The 14,161-nt window shown below is 40.1% G+C and overlaps 1 protein-coding gene across 2 annotated transcripts in view; it reads right to left on the reverse strand.

Moving 5' to 3' along the window:
- Nucleotides 1-13,030: 13,030 nt before the first annotated feature.
- Nucleotides 13,031-14,161, reverse strand: part of RNF130 (ring finger protein 130) — an 87,003-nt gene continuing 85,872 nt past the window's right edge. For both annotated transcript variants that reach the window (XM_064480182.1, XM_064480181.1), the window contains one exon: nt 13,031-13,218. In XM_064480182.1, coding sequence (XP_064336252.1) covers nt 13,214-13,218 — 5 coding nt within the window. In that variant the 3' untranslated portion in view covers nt 13,031-13,213. The remainder of the gene's footprint in view (nt 13,219-14,161) is intronic.

Raw genomic sequence — 14,161 nt, forward strand, 5'->3', positions numbered from 1 at the left:
CTCCCTGAGATGACAGGACAGGAGGGCCATGGGCAGTTCTCCCCTTAGGAAGTTCAAAATCGCCAAATCGTAAGTGCCTGCATTTCAGCTGTCACAATCCAGTTCCAAGCTGATTAGCTGATGGTTCTGGCTGCTCCAGACCCCAATCCACACACGTCCTGTGGTGTCTGTTGGTTCTGCACCGAGCGTGGCCTGGGGGCAAGGTGGATGGAGGCCATGCCAGGAGGCAGGGGCTGGAGCCGGACCCAGCTCAGAGCAGTCTGCTGGAGGGACAGAGGGTTTGTGGTGTAAGAAGCTCGTTCCTCTGTCCCTTCCACTCTTCAAAATGTACTCCCCACCTTTCCCCACCAAAAAACCCCACAAAAAACACTCAGAGGTCATCATGCACTTCCTGGCTAATAACCACTGCAGCTGTAAGGCTGGCAGCAGCTGAGAGCACTCACACATAGCAGAAGCCCTCTCTGTAGCCCAGCTGTGCTGTGTGGCCAGTTACCTCTGCTCCCCGAACTTCAAGCTTCTCACAGGCAGGGCTGCCCATGGTGAGAAGTGTGTGCTCACCAAGCTCACGGGGCAGGCAGCCCTGCCAGGGTCCCTGGGTGGCTCCGCCGAGAACTTCTCCTTGGCCCAGCTGCCAGCCGAGACGGCTTTGCTGTTTGGGATGAAAAGTGCTACCCTCATTACTCCCGGAGTACATGACCTTCACGGAGAAGTTACTGTCCCTCCTGACAAAGGCAAGACATTCTGTAGCTGAGCAGAAAAGTGGCCCCGATTTTTAGGAAAAGGGTGTCAAGCTGGGATCTGAAGCACTATTCTGAGAGAAATCCCCTGTAAGAAATTGGTCATTTGACACTGAGGGTGTGCCCTAGATTTACCAGAAATTCAAATATTGTATTAATAGGTGGACTTTGAGGTGCTTGAATTTTTAATTTCTTCTGAAGTAATTTCATTTCTTTTCAGCAGAGGAATAAATATCTGGAGTGAAATTTAATGGACATGCTTTTGTAAGACTGTACAAACCAGAAGAAAACACGCAGCTGAGATCTGAGTTCTGGTTCAGGAAAACAAGGTCACGGTGTGGACAACGTGGTCAGAACTGAGCCCTCTTCTCTGTCCGATGAGCCAAACCAAATATAAACGCAGGTGCGTGTCTGGAACCCGTGGCATCTCCTTGAGACATATTCTCCTGCTGTAAAGCCAGTGGGGCAAACCTGTCTTTCTCAACAGTGCTTGCTTGGAACTGTTTATCAAAAATATTTTTATAGTACAAAGACTATAAAGAGGAAAAAACAAATTAAAGCCCTTGGTTAAAGGTAAAAAGAAAAAGCTGCTAAGACCTTAAAAATCTGCACTGTTTCAGCCTCAAATGATTAGAAATAAAATGCTGCTGGTCACTCCAAGGCAATGTCACACTCTGGCTCTCTGAGGGGGTTTGTTCCGGGCACAACAGGGCCTCAGGCATCTTGGCAACACATCACAAGAGGAGACGCTGATAGAGAGAAACCAGCCGCACACGGAGAAATGGCAAGTGTTCACCGGAAACTTCTGTCCCTCAGAGTCAGTAAGCATAACCAGGGCGAGTCCATGCGGTTTGCTGCCGGATCTAACTCCAGGCACACGGAACCGACGCTTCCAGTCTCATCCGAGGGGCTGGGGATTTACACTCACATCTTCACATGGCTCGTGTCGATGAGAGATGGTGTGTCCTTGAGCAGAAAGGATGCGTAATGTGTTTTACAAATTTGCTCATTGTGGTTCTGTGTTGGGATGACTCTTAAGGTACAAATTTCTTGTGATGTTAGCTTGAGGTCATCCCAGGCATGCGGGAGGAGCACACGTGTCCCAAGTTCCCCCACGCTGGCCACCGCGTCCTTTCCTGTAAGCTCGCGTGCCTGCTCCGTGCGACGCCGAGGCTGGCAGGAGAGGCCTGGGCTGGACCAGGAAGGGCTGAAGAGGGTGTTTATCTGGGGTCTAACAGCAAGAAGGTGGTTTGATTTCCTCAAGAAAGTACTCAGAATGTTCTGACTTTGACACCCACTGTCTGCCACCCTGGGACCACTGTGCCTGGGGAAGACCGCCCGGCTGGCCTCCCCAGCACCACCATCCCACACACCTCAGTGGTTGCCAAGAAGGCAAGTCCACTGGCCTCGGGGTCAGGGAGGGCCTTCAGTGTTTCAGCGGCCACATAAGCCCTTGTCACCTTACTCACGCTCTCCGGGGGAGGCTGGAAATGACAATACGAATGATGCCCGTCCCACACAGCCTGCAGCTCCACTGTGCCCTGGGTGGTCAGTCTCAGACAGGGACAAAAGACAAGGCTTTCTCTTAGGAACCTTTAGAAAGAGGCCCATTAACCAGAAGTAGAATAAGTGACAGAAAAACACAGAGCAGGCCAGGGAGCAGCAACTTGTGCCCCACATCAGTAAGAAGCGGCACCTGCAGACTTTAGGATGCATCATAGGTGGGGAGCACAAAAGGTATTTAAAAAACCCCAGCGTCACCCCGACACGGAATAGCAGGTGATTATTCACAGACACATTCGCAGTGCAACAGTAACCCCTGAGCCCTGCCTCTTCTCCGAAAACAGCCAAGCTTGTCAGGGCCCACGTTCAGTGGCCAGCTTCGGGTAGGTTTTCGGTGCCATGAGGCCACCTGGGCAATAATGCTGTCCTCAAAGCCTCACCGGGGGGGAACTGTGCAGTTTAACCCTGAGCCCCAGCCTGTGCTTGGAAAGCACTGCCATTCTTCCAAAATGGACGCTGACAGAAGAATACAAAATAAGAAAGGTGATCATAAATCAAATCACAAAAGAGGTGACCCCCAACAGCCCGTTTGAAAAAAATCAGGTTTTGTTCTCATCATACATGTCCAAAGAAGGCTCGATCGTGGAGAATTCACTTTCGTACACCAGGCTCCGAGGGGACAGAGAGTTCCGATGAAAGAAGTGACCGCCTGGAAAGGGAACACGAAACACAGGCTTAATAGGTCGTCAGGCTGTACTCCCCACGTGGCTTGAGGAAAAGAACGTGGATTATCGTCAAAGCATCAGGTTTTCTCAAATATCTCTATTTTGGACTCTCATGGCTGAAAGAACACAGGCGTCCCTCAGTGCACACAAACATGTAAGTCCCAGTGTTGGGGTCCCTGAGATTAGCCGCTGGGGATCTCCAAGTAAAGGCTGCCTGGTGCTCTGAGAAAGACTCCGCTCACACGTGTGAAGACTTCCGCCTTGGGACACATGATCACGTGGCGAGCTCCCAAACTGCCTGTCTGAGCACCTGTTTGGGGGGAGGCTGGGGCTGGGCACAGAGCCCCTTCCTCAGCTGCGCAGACTTGGGGTTGCGACCTGGGGGCTCTGATAATGCATTAAAAAGTTTCTATTTGTTTTAAAGTTATACCTCCTCACGGTTAATTCTACACAAGTCAAGATCTGTCATCTCCAGCCCCTTTCTCGCAGGCGGCCACTTTGTATCAGTCCTTCCTACTTCTTTGTCTTAGATTTTATCTCCTGCACCCCTACTATGGAAAATGAGGATTTCCTCCCCATCCTCCCCTCTGCCATCCATACATACTTTCCATTGCCCCAATATAACTATATTTTGATTAAAAAATCTGATGTTTACATTATTTGACTCTTTGGACTATTCAGAGCCAAGCCACATTTACTCTGGCCCTTCCTTTTCTGGATAACTGTTTGTTTTTATAGCCTTATTGAAGTGTATGTGATACACCAAAATGCACATTTAAAGTGAACAATTGGATGCATTTTGACACGTGTGTGCACCCCTGAAGCCATCACCAGAATCAAGACAGTGAACACCTTCATCACCCCCCAGAGTTTCCTGGTGCCTCTGAGAACTCCTCCTCTTCTCCAGCCCTACTCCCATCTCCACATAAATCACGGATTTGTTTGCATCTTTCTAAAATTTTATTTAAGTGGAAGCATAGTGTAATTTACTGGCGCTTTCAAATAAAGCTGCTGTGAACACGTGTACAAGTCTGAGTGTGGACACGTGCCGTCCTTCCTCTCGGGGAGATACCTAGGGGTGGAATGACTGGGCAGGTGCACGGTTGCTTTTCTCAATGGTTGTACCACTGGGCGCCCCACCAGCAGCACAGGAGAGCTCCAGGTGCTTAGCAGCCTCATCGACATTCAGATGGTCACCTTCTGCATTTCAGCCACTCTCGCAGGCGTGCAGTAGTAGCTCACTGCAGGTTTAGTCTGCATCTCCCTAATATTTGGCATATTTTCATGTGCTTATTGGCCAATTGTATATCTTCTTTTGTGAAGCATTTTGTTCAAACCTTTTGCCTGGTAAAAAAATTTAATTGTCTTCCTATTACTGAGTTGTAAGCATTTAAAAATATATATATATTCTAGAAACAAGTCCTTTGTCAGACATATGCTTTGCAAATATTTTCTTCCGGTCTGTGGCTTTCCAATGCCCTTTGAAAAGCAGAAGTTTTAAATTTTATTAAAATCCAATTTATTGATTTTTTTCCCTTTTATAGTTTGTACTTTTTGTGTCAGAATACAAAAAAATCTTTGCCAAATCCAAGGTCATTACAATTTTCTCCTGTGTGTTTGGGCAGAAGTTTTATATTTTTAGCTCTTACATTTAGATGATCCACTTCAAGTACGTTTTTGTATATGGTGGGAAATAAAGGTTGAAGTTCAGTTTTTTGCTTTTGGATATTCAATTGTTCCAGCATCATTTGTTTAAAAGATTATCCTTTTCCGACTGAACTGCCTTTGTACTTTGGTTGAAAACCTATTGATCAATGTGTATGGTCTTTTTGGGGCACTATTTTGTTCCAATTTGTTTGTCTACTTTACATTAATACAACACTGTCTTGATTACTATAGCTTTATAAGTCTTGAAATCAAGTATTATAAGTTTTTCAACTTTGTCCTATTTTTCAAGTGGTATGATGGGCAGGGAGGAGAGGAAGGCTGTTACAAAGAGTATAGACAAGTATCAAATGAAAGTATTTCATGCACTACTGTGAGTAATAGGACCACTTCTATTTTCTTTTTTAACTTTCCTATATTAAAAATATCTGCATTTAAAAAACTCAGATGAATTCAAAGATGCTTGCTGTCTGCACAAAGCAGCCCTCCAAGAGTGGTCCCAAGTAAGAGGTGGGATGTTTGAGCTCAGGCAGCCGAGTATTACTTAGCCCCAGAGGAAGCTGCATAATCCAACAGGGCTAAAGGGTTAAAGACTTAAAAATAGAAACAAAGAAACAAAAGACACCCAGCAAAAGATGAAGAGGTTTCCTTTTCTGCAGGAAGAACTAAAGCCACCAGAGATGGAAATGACCTAACTTTTTGTGTTAGTAACAGATCAGCTGACACCAAATCTTTGGTAATAAAAAGTGGGTCAGACTTTAGTCAGTAATCTACTCAGCTGTTAACCAGTTTACTTGAGAAAAATACAATATCAAGAGAGGAACACATAAGCAGCTAAATTAAAAAAAAAAAGAAGCAGAAAGCACAGCATATTTTTCAACACCTGGAAACACACCCTGTCTACTCATTAATAGGTCATTATGTTTGTTATTGTTTACATAATGTTATTAAGTAACGTCTTAATTGAGGTATAACGTATATATAGATGTGCACAAGTCATAAGCATATAACTCAGTGAATCCCCACAGAGAGAACACACCCATGAAGTCACTGGATCCAGAACTAGACCCTCTCATCTACAAAGCAGAAAGGCTCGCAGACACAGTAAACAACCTTACAGGTACTGGGGGAAAGCGGGTGGGAAGGGATACATTCGGGAGTTTGAGATTTGCAAATGTTAGCCATCATATATAGAAACAGATAAAGATCAAATTTCCTCTGTACAGCACAGGGAACTATATTTAATATCTTGTAATAACCTTTAATGAAACAGAACATGAAAATGAATATATGTGTGTATATGCATGACTGGGACATTATGCTGCGCACCAGAAATGGACATACTCTAACTGACTACACTTCAAGGAAAAAAAAAAAGAAACCTAAAAAAAAAAAAGGACCAGCACCCACCAGCACCCTACACAGACCTCTGCTGATGTCAATCATTAGGTCCTCTCTTCTCCAAAGAAAACCACAATCCAGACCTTTTCAGACTTTTTATTTTCTGTTTCATGTTTTACATAAACAGAAACAGAAAATAAAAGTGAACAGAAAAGAGCGTATGTTCGTTTGCGTCTGGACCCTCTTGGACAAGGCTATGTTGGGATACTTATCCGTGTCCCTGGACATGGCAGCGGTTTGTTTGTCTTCCCGTGCCTGATACTCTGTCGTGTGACTGCCCCGCACTTTGTCTAACCTTCTGCTGATGGACATTTGCGTTGTTGTCTCCATCTGGGAGCCACTGTGAACACTGCTATTCGGAACAGCCTTGCGCCTCTCCTTTGTAAACATGAACACACGGCTCTTTTGGGCTGCACCAGGGCGGGTGGCTGGCTCCGGGCACGCGAGTCCTGGCAGTCCAAGCAGACACCGGCGGCTTTCCAATCTTTCCCCCCAAGTAGATGAGAATTCCAGTTGTCCTGTATCTACACTCATACTTGGTGTTTTCTGACTCGTTCATTTTTTCACTTCTGGTGGGTATATAACGGTATTTCCCTGTGGTTTTAATTTACATTCCCCTGATGACTGAAAAGGGTGAGCACTTTTCCTCGTGCTTTTGGGCTATCTGTACGTCTTGCTCATCTTGAAATGTGCACTTATTTCTTTCGCTCATTTTTCTGTCAGGCTGTCAGTCTTCCCCTTCTTCGTCCTGAGTATGAGTCCTTTGTCAGGATTACTTCTTAGGACTTTACGTAAGTAATATGTGTGAGTTATTACATTGTTACAAGTATTACAAGTTATCTTCTTCCAAAAAAGCGTATTCTGATAAACAGAGTTTCTCAGTTTTAGTGTGGACCAATTTACCTATCTTTTATCTTACGGTTAGAGCTGAGTCCTGTTTAAGGAACTGCGTATCCCAAGGTTTTGAAGATTGTTTTGCCTTTCACATTTAGGTCTATGCTCTACTTCAGATTCATCTTTGAGAATGGTGTGAAGTAGGAATCAAGATTCGTTTCTCTCTCTATAGATTTGCAGGTGACCCAGCACCATTTATTGGAAAGCCCATCCTTATCCCCACTACTACACAGAGCTACCTTCGTATGAATCAAGTGTCCAAAAATGCATAGTTGTTTTGGGGACCATATTCTGTTCTGTTAAGCTATTTGTCCATCCCTACATCAACCCCTCACAGTCTTAATCACTGTACATTTATAAAAACCCTTAATATCCAGTTCCGTAAAATCCTTCCACTTTATCATTCTTCAGGACTGCCTTGTTATTTTTGGTCCATTTCATTGCCACGCAAATTTTACAGGCAGCTTCTCAAGTTTCTCTCTCTCTAACACACACACACACACACACACACACACACACACACAACCCTCCAGGGATCTGACTGAAACTGCAGTGAATATATAGGTCAGTTTGGGGAAAATTAACATCTTTATACTATCCAGTCTTAAAAACCTGTCAACTTAGCATGTCCATTTATTTAGGTCACCTTTAATTTCTCTCAATAATGCTTGATAGTTTTCTGTGCAGAGCTCTTACACATATTCTTTTAGATTTATTCCTTATTACTTGATGTATGTTTGATGCTTTTGTAAATGGTATCATTTTGAAAATTTCATTTTTAATTGTTTATTATTGGCATATAGAAATACAGTTGACCCTGCTAAATTTACTCACTCATTTTAAGAGCTGATGTGCAGAATCTTGGATTTTCTACATGTACTACTATGCTGTTTGTAAATAGTTTTATTTCTTCCTTTCCAATCCTTACACCTTTTGTTTCTTTTTCTTGTCTTATCACATGGCTAAGAATACCAATAAAATGTTGATGGAGAAGTCAAGGAGGTATCTTGATTGCCAACCTTAGGGAAAAGTTTTAAATATTTCATCATTAAGCATAATGTTTGCTGAAGTTTTGAAAATACTCACTATTAGATAAGGAAGTGCTCTTCTTTCCCTAGTTTGCTAAAAGTTCTTTTCTTTTAAAATCAGGAGTGGGTGTTGAATTTCAGCAAATGCCTTTTCCATATCTATTAAGATAAAAACATGGCTTCCCACTTTTATTCTGTTGATGTGTTGAATCACACTGATTTTCAACTTTGCACTTTAAAATAAATCTAACCTGGTATTTTTTCCTACTTATACATTGTCAGATTTATTTAGCTAATATTTTATTTAGAATATTTGCATCTATATTCATAAAGTGAATTAACCTGTACTTTTCTTTTCTTGTCTTTGTCATGATTTGGTGTTAAAGTCATGCTGGTATCATTGAAAGGCTTGGAAGTACTCCTTTTTCTATTCTCTGGACAAATCTGTGTAAGACTGTTGTTATTTCTTCCTTAATGTTATAAACAATTCACCAGTGAAACCATCTAGGCTTAGAGTTTTTAAAATTTTTAATTAATTATTACTTTTATTAAAGTATATACAATATTATAATATTAATATTATGTATAACATTATATTAGTTTCAGGTGTACAACATAGTGATTCAGTATTTTTATAGATTATACCTGATTTAAAGCTATAAAATATTGGTTATATTCCCTATGCTGCCCACTGTATCCTTGTATCACATTTGTTTTATACGTAGTAATCGGTAACTCTTAATCCCCTACCCCTAGAGTTTTTCTTTGAAGGAGTATTTTAAACCAGGGATTTAATTTATTACCTAGATGTAGAATTCAGATCTCCTGTTTCTTCTCTCAGTGTTGGTGCTTTGTATTTTTCAAGGAATTTTTCCATTTCATTTACATTTCAGAGATTACTAACATAAGTTGTCATAATACTTTCATTATTTTATTACAGTAAAAAATACATAAAATTTGCCATCTTAACCATTTTAAGTGTGTAGTTGAGTAGTGTCAAATATATTCATATTGTTGTGAAACAGATCTGCAGAACTTTTTCATCCTGCAGATCTGAAATCTGTACCCCCTTAACAACTTCCCTTTCACCCCCTCCTTCTAACCCGGTAGCCACCATCCGACTTTCTGTTTTTATGAACTTTATAATCATTATTTTTAATGTGTGTAGGCTTTGTAGGGATGTCCCCCTTTCTGCTCCTTTTATGGGTCATTTGAGTCTTTTTTCTTGATCAGCAGAGGTTGTCAGTTTTATTATTCTTTTCAGAGAAACAACTTCATGCTTGGTTGATTTTTTTCTATTGTATATTTGTTTTCTACTATATTATTTTATTAGCATTATTATCGCCTTGATTTGATTCAGTTTGTTGTCCTTTAATTGAGACGAATGCTTACAACACTGATTTTCTAGCCCTTCTTCAGTTCTAATACACGCACTTAAGGCCACAGATTTCACTCCAACATTGCTTTAGCTGCATCACACAAGTTTTGATATATTGTGATTTTATTGGCATTCAGTTAAATTTTAAAACACTTTAAAAACAAGTGCAATTTCTTCGACTCATGAGTGTTTTAAGAAATATATTATTTGATTCCAATAATTTAGGAATCATTTCAATTATCTTTTTGTTTTTGATTTCTAACTTAATGCCACTGGTCAGAAAACATACTCTGCATGATTTCAATTCTTACGTATTTGTTGAAATTTGATTTAACACCCAGAATATGGTCTATTTTAGTAAATGATCTATGTGTTCTTGAAAATAATATATATCCTATAGTCAATTACATATTACTTATTGTGCTGTTCAAATCTAGATCCGTAATGAGTATTTTTCTGCTTGTTAACGAGAGATGTGTTTAAAAGTCCCATTATGATAGTGAAACTGTCTATTTTGCTTTTTAGCTCTGTCAATTTTTCCTTCATATATTTTGAAGACATATTAGGTACACTAATTGAGAACTAGTTTCTTCACGACGGACTTTCATCATTATGAAACGTCCCTCTTTATCTTAAAACATATTTTGCCTTTTATTTATATAACAATTTTCTTTTGGTTAATACTTACATGATATATATATTTCCTATCATTTTACTTCCAACATTCCTGTATCTGTATATTAAAGAAATATCACACAAACATAGATGTTTGTATGTAAATTTTATATCTAGTCTAATTTTTGAGTATTTAAGCATCCATTTACATTCATTAATGACATATTAGGATTTAAACCTATCATTTTATTGTTTTATATTTATCCCATTCTATGTTTATTATTTTTATTTTTAAATTTTAATTATTCCTGGAAATGCAAGTGTCTTAAGGTACTTTTATTCTATTTATCCTCTCCCATCTTTTGTGCAATTAATGTTGACTAGCTTTCATAAGACATTAGTGTTCTGTACGTCAATTATCATTCTGTCTGCATATTTACTCTTTCTGTTGCTCTCGAATCTTCCTGCATCTCCATGTTTTTATCTGGAATAATTTTTCTTCTGTCTGAAGAACTCACTCTTGGTGTTTCTGTTTATTGGAAAATGCCTTGTTTCGTCTTTATTTTTGATGAATTTTTTTCCTGAGGTTTTTAGGTTGCCAGGTTTTTTCCCCCCTAAAATTTCATTACACTGTTTTCTGGTTTTTATCATTTCTGTCAAGACACTATCAGTCTTCTGCTGCTACTTTAAAATTAATAAATTTCATATTGAAAAGGGAAAAACAAAGTTGGAAAATCCACATTTCTCGATTTCAAACTTACTACAAAGCAACAGTAATCAATACCATGTGATACTGGCAAAAAGGCAGACATAGAGATCAATAAAATAGAATATATTATGCATTATGCTCAACTGATTTTTGACAAAGTTATCAAGACCATTCAACAGGGAAAAAAGAATAATCTCTTTAACAAATGGTACTGGGACAAATGGATATTGACAGGTAAAAGAATGAATTTGGACCTCTCCCTCCTATCATATACGTACATTAATTCACAATGGATGAAAGACTGAAGTATAAAAGCTAAAACTATAAAGCTCTTGGAAGTTTCTGCAACCTTGAATTAGGTAATGGGTTCTTAGATATGACTCCTAAAACACAAACAACCAAAGAAAAAAGACAAATTGGACTCCATTAAAATACCCCCAAAACAGAAGACTTGTATTTCAAAAGATACCATCAAGAAAGTGAATGGAACTTACAGGAGAAAATATTTGCAAACTGTTTTTCTAAGGGCCTAGTATCTGGAATATATAAAGAACCCTTACAACTCAGTAATAAAAAAATAAGTCCAAAGGGGAGGGTATAGCTCTGTGATAGAGTGCATGCTTAGCATGCATGAGGTCCTGGGTTCCATCTCCAGTACCTCCATTAAAAAAAAAAAAAGATATAGATATAGATAAACCTAATTACCTCTCCCCCAACAAAAAGCTTAAAAAAAAAAAAGTCCAATAAAAAATGGGCAAAGGACTTAGATCTATTTCTCTATAAAGATATACAAGTGGTCAAAAAGCACAGGAAGATGCTCACCATCCTTACTCATTAGGAAAATGCAATCAAAACAATAATGAGGAGCCACTTCACACCCACTAGACATGGCTGTAATTTTTTTTAAAAAAAGGTAAATAATATGCACTGGTGAGGATGTAGAGAAATTGGAACCCTTGCACATTGCTGGTAGAAATGTGAAGAAGTTGTACAGCTGCTTAGAGAACACTTTGGTAGTTTTTTAGTAAGTTAGAGTTAACATACACCTCAGCAATTGTATTCCTAGGGATCTATCCAAAAGAACTGTAAAGAGTATGTTGACACAAAAATGTGTATACAAACGTTCATAGCAGCATTATTCATAACAGCCAAAACGTGGAAACAACACAAATGTCCACCAATGTATGCATGGATCAACGAAGTGTGGTGTACATCCATACAATGGAATAGTATTCAGCCCTGAAAAAGCATGAGGCACTGATACATGCTACAACTGGATGAACTTTGAAAACATTATACTAAGTGAAAGAAGTGAGACACAAAGGCCACATATTGTATGATTCTGTCCCCATGAAATGCCCAGAACAGGCAAATCCAAAGACAGAGAGTAGATTAGCGGTCTCTGGGCTGGCAGTGGGGGTGACAGGGGTGAGAGGTTACAGTTCATGGTATAAATAAGGCTCTTTTGGGGATGATAAAAATGTTCTAGAATTAGATAGTTGCAATGGTTGTACAACCTTGTGAATATACCAAGAATTACTGAAATGGCTTACCCTTTAAAAGAATAAATATGGTGTGTGAATTATATCTCAATAAACAAAGTCTTCAACCCCTTACTGATTTGAGTAGGACTGCTGTAATGAACCTGTTACAGACAGGAATATTCTCATCTTTCAGGAATGCTGGGGTTGGGGATTGAGAATTCACTGCTCAGAACATTTACATATACTGATAATCCTTCAAGTGTATGATTCAATAGAACAAAATATTCCAACATCTTCCTCAAAAATAATGCAAAACACATTTCATTTACACATGTGAAATTGCTCCATCCAACTTTACAGAGTTTGCTGTTTTTAAAAGAATTCAGTACAAACTAGGTAAAAAAAAAATCTTAGACAGACATAATTTATTACTAATCGGTGTGTGTTTTGGAAACACTTTCTTACACTCATCCTTTCACCCCACCAGATATTTATTGAGCACTTACTATGTGCAAAAGAACCCTACTAGGTACCAGTGACACAGAGGCAAGTGACACAACTCGATGTCCTGTGACTGTCTGTTCTGGCAGAGGCAGATCAATCACAAAGAAAGAAAGAAGAAATTATCAGAGAGTGAACCTTGAAGAAAATAAAATGGAGTAACCCACTCAATTCAGAGCCCGAGGGGGCATCACCACACAGGATGCCCCCAAAGCCTGGGTCCTATCTGGGCACAGCAGGAGCCAACAGAAAACACAGCAGAAACACTGTCCCTCCCACGGGGAGGGTGAGCACTTTCTGTCTCTGAAGTGCACACAGATGGAAGCTGAGCACGTGATCTCAGAATCAGCCCTCCAACCATACGACCGTGAATGACACTCGATAACAGTCTTTTAATTTTATTATTTATTTATTTTAATACAAAGCTTTGGCATTAGCAATTTTATGAAAAAATAAAATGTACTAAAAATAAATGCTTGTGTGGCATGATTGGTAAATGATGCACAAAAATAGGTTCTTTTTTCCTTCAAGGCAATCAGTCAGAAAGCAGTTTTTTCCTTCTTCAAAACCATTCTACCCTATGGAATAAAAGGAAAAAAGAGAGGTCAAGAGTTAGTCAGAGTGTCATTGTCAATGTTTCAAAATAACAGAGAAAGTGATCCTAACTGAAGGGTGGCCTGGGGCTGTCCCCAGCTACTTCCCAGCCCAGTATCTGGTAAAGCCAGTAAGCCATTAGCATTTTCCTGAACCCAGCAGCTTCCGATCTGAGGTCAAGGGGCTCAGTCACTTAAAAGTGTGTTCCTACTCCCAAAAGGAATGCAGGGAAAAGTATGGGCTAATGGCATCTTGTTTGAAAATGCAGGGACATATATATAATTACAACTTTTCCTGGTTTGAACACACGTTCTAAATGCTGAGCGTCTTGAAATCTGTAGCTGCTGTCTTTATAGTATGCTCCCCCTTCATACCTCAAACTAGTTTGTCATTTATTTATTTTAAAATAAGATTTGAACAGTACAGACTTCCAGAGATGTCTGGTTTTCTTACAGGAATTCCCCAGATTTTAAGTGTGTGTGTGTGTCCCTAAGTCAGGTGCCTGAAGGGACCTGAAACCTCTCTGTTTCCTGTGCTACCCTCAGGCTAATGCTGCAGCCTGGCACCGGGAGATCGCCCTGGCTTGGACCCTATGTGGTCTGGTTCACTGCTGTGGTTCCCATGTTGTAACTTCAGTTCTGCTCTCTCTTCTCTATGCTCAGTTCCAGGTCCATATTTCAAGCCAATCCTTAGGCATCACACAACTCTCCAGCATCTCCTGTTTTATCTCCTCTTCATCCCCCTGACCTCCTCCTTCAGCTCCACATTTTCACCTAACCTACCTTCCTGCCTCCTGTCACTACCTCGTCAAAGCAACTTCTCGGTCACCAGGAATTTTCTTTTTGCTGAAAAGCCTTAGACACTTCCTGCTATTTCCAAAAATAAAATCCAAATTCTGTAGTCTACCTACCACCCCCACCACCACCT

This window comes from Camelus dromedarius, chromosome 27, assembly GCF_036321535.1.
Source record: "Camelus dromedarius isolate mCamDro1 chromosome 27, mCamDro1.pat, whole genome shotgun sequence".
Classification (NCBI taxonomy): Eukaryota; Metazoa; Chordata; class Mammalia; order Artiodactyla; family Camelidae; genus Camelus; species Camelus dromedarius.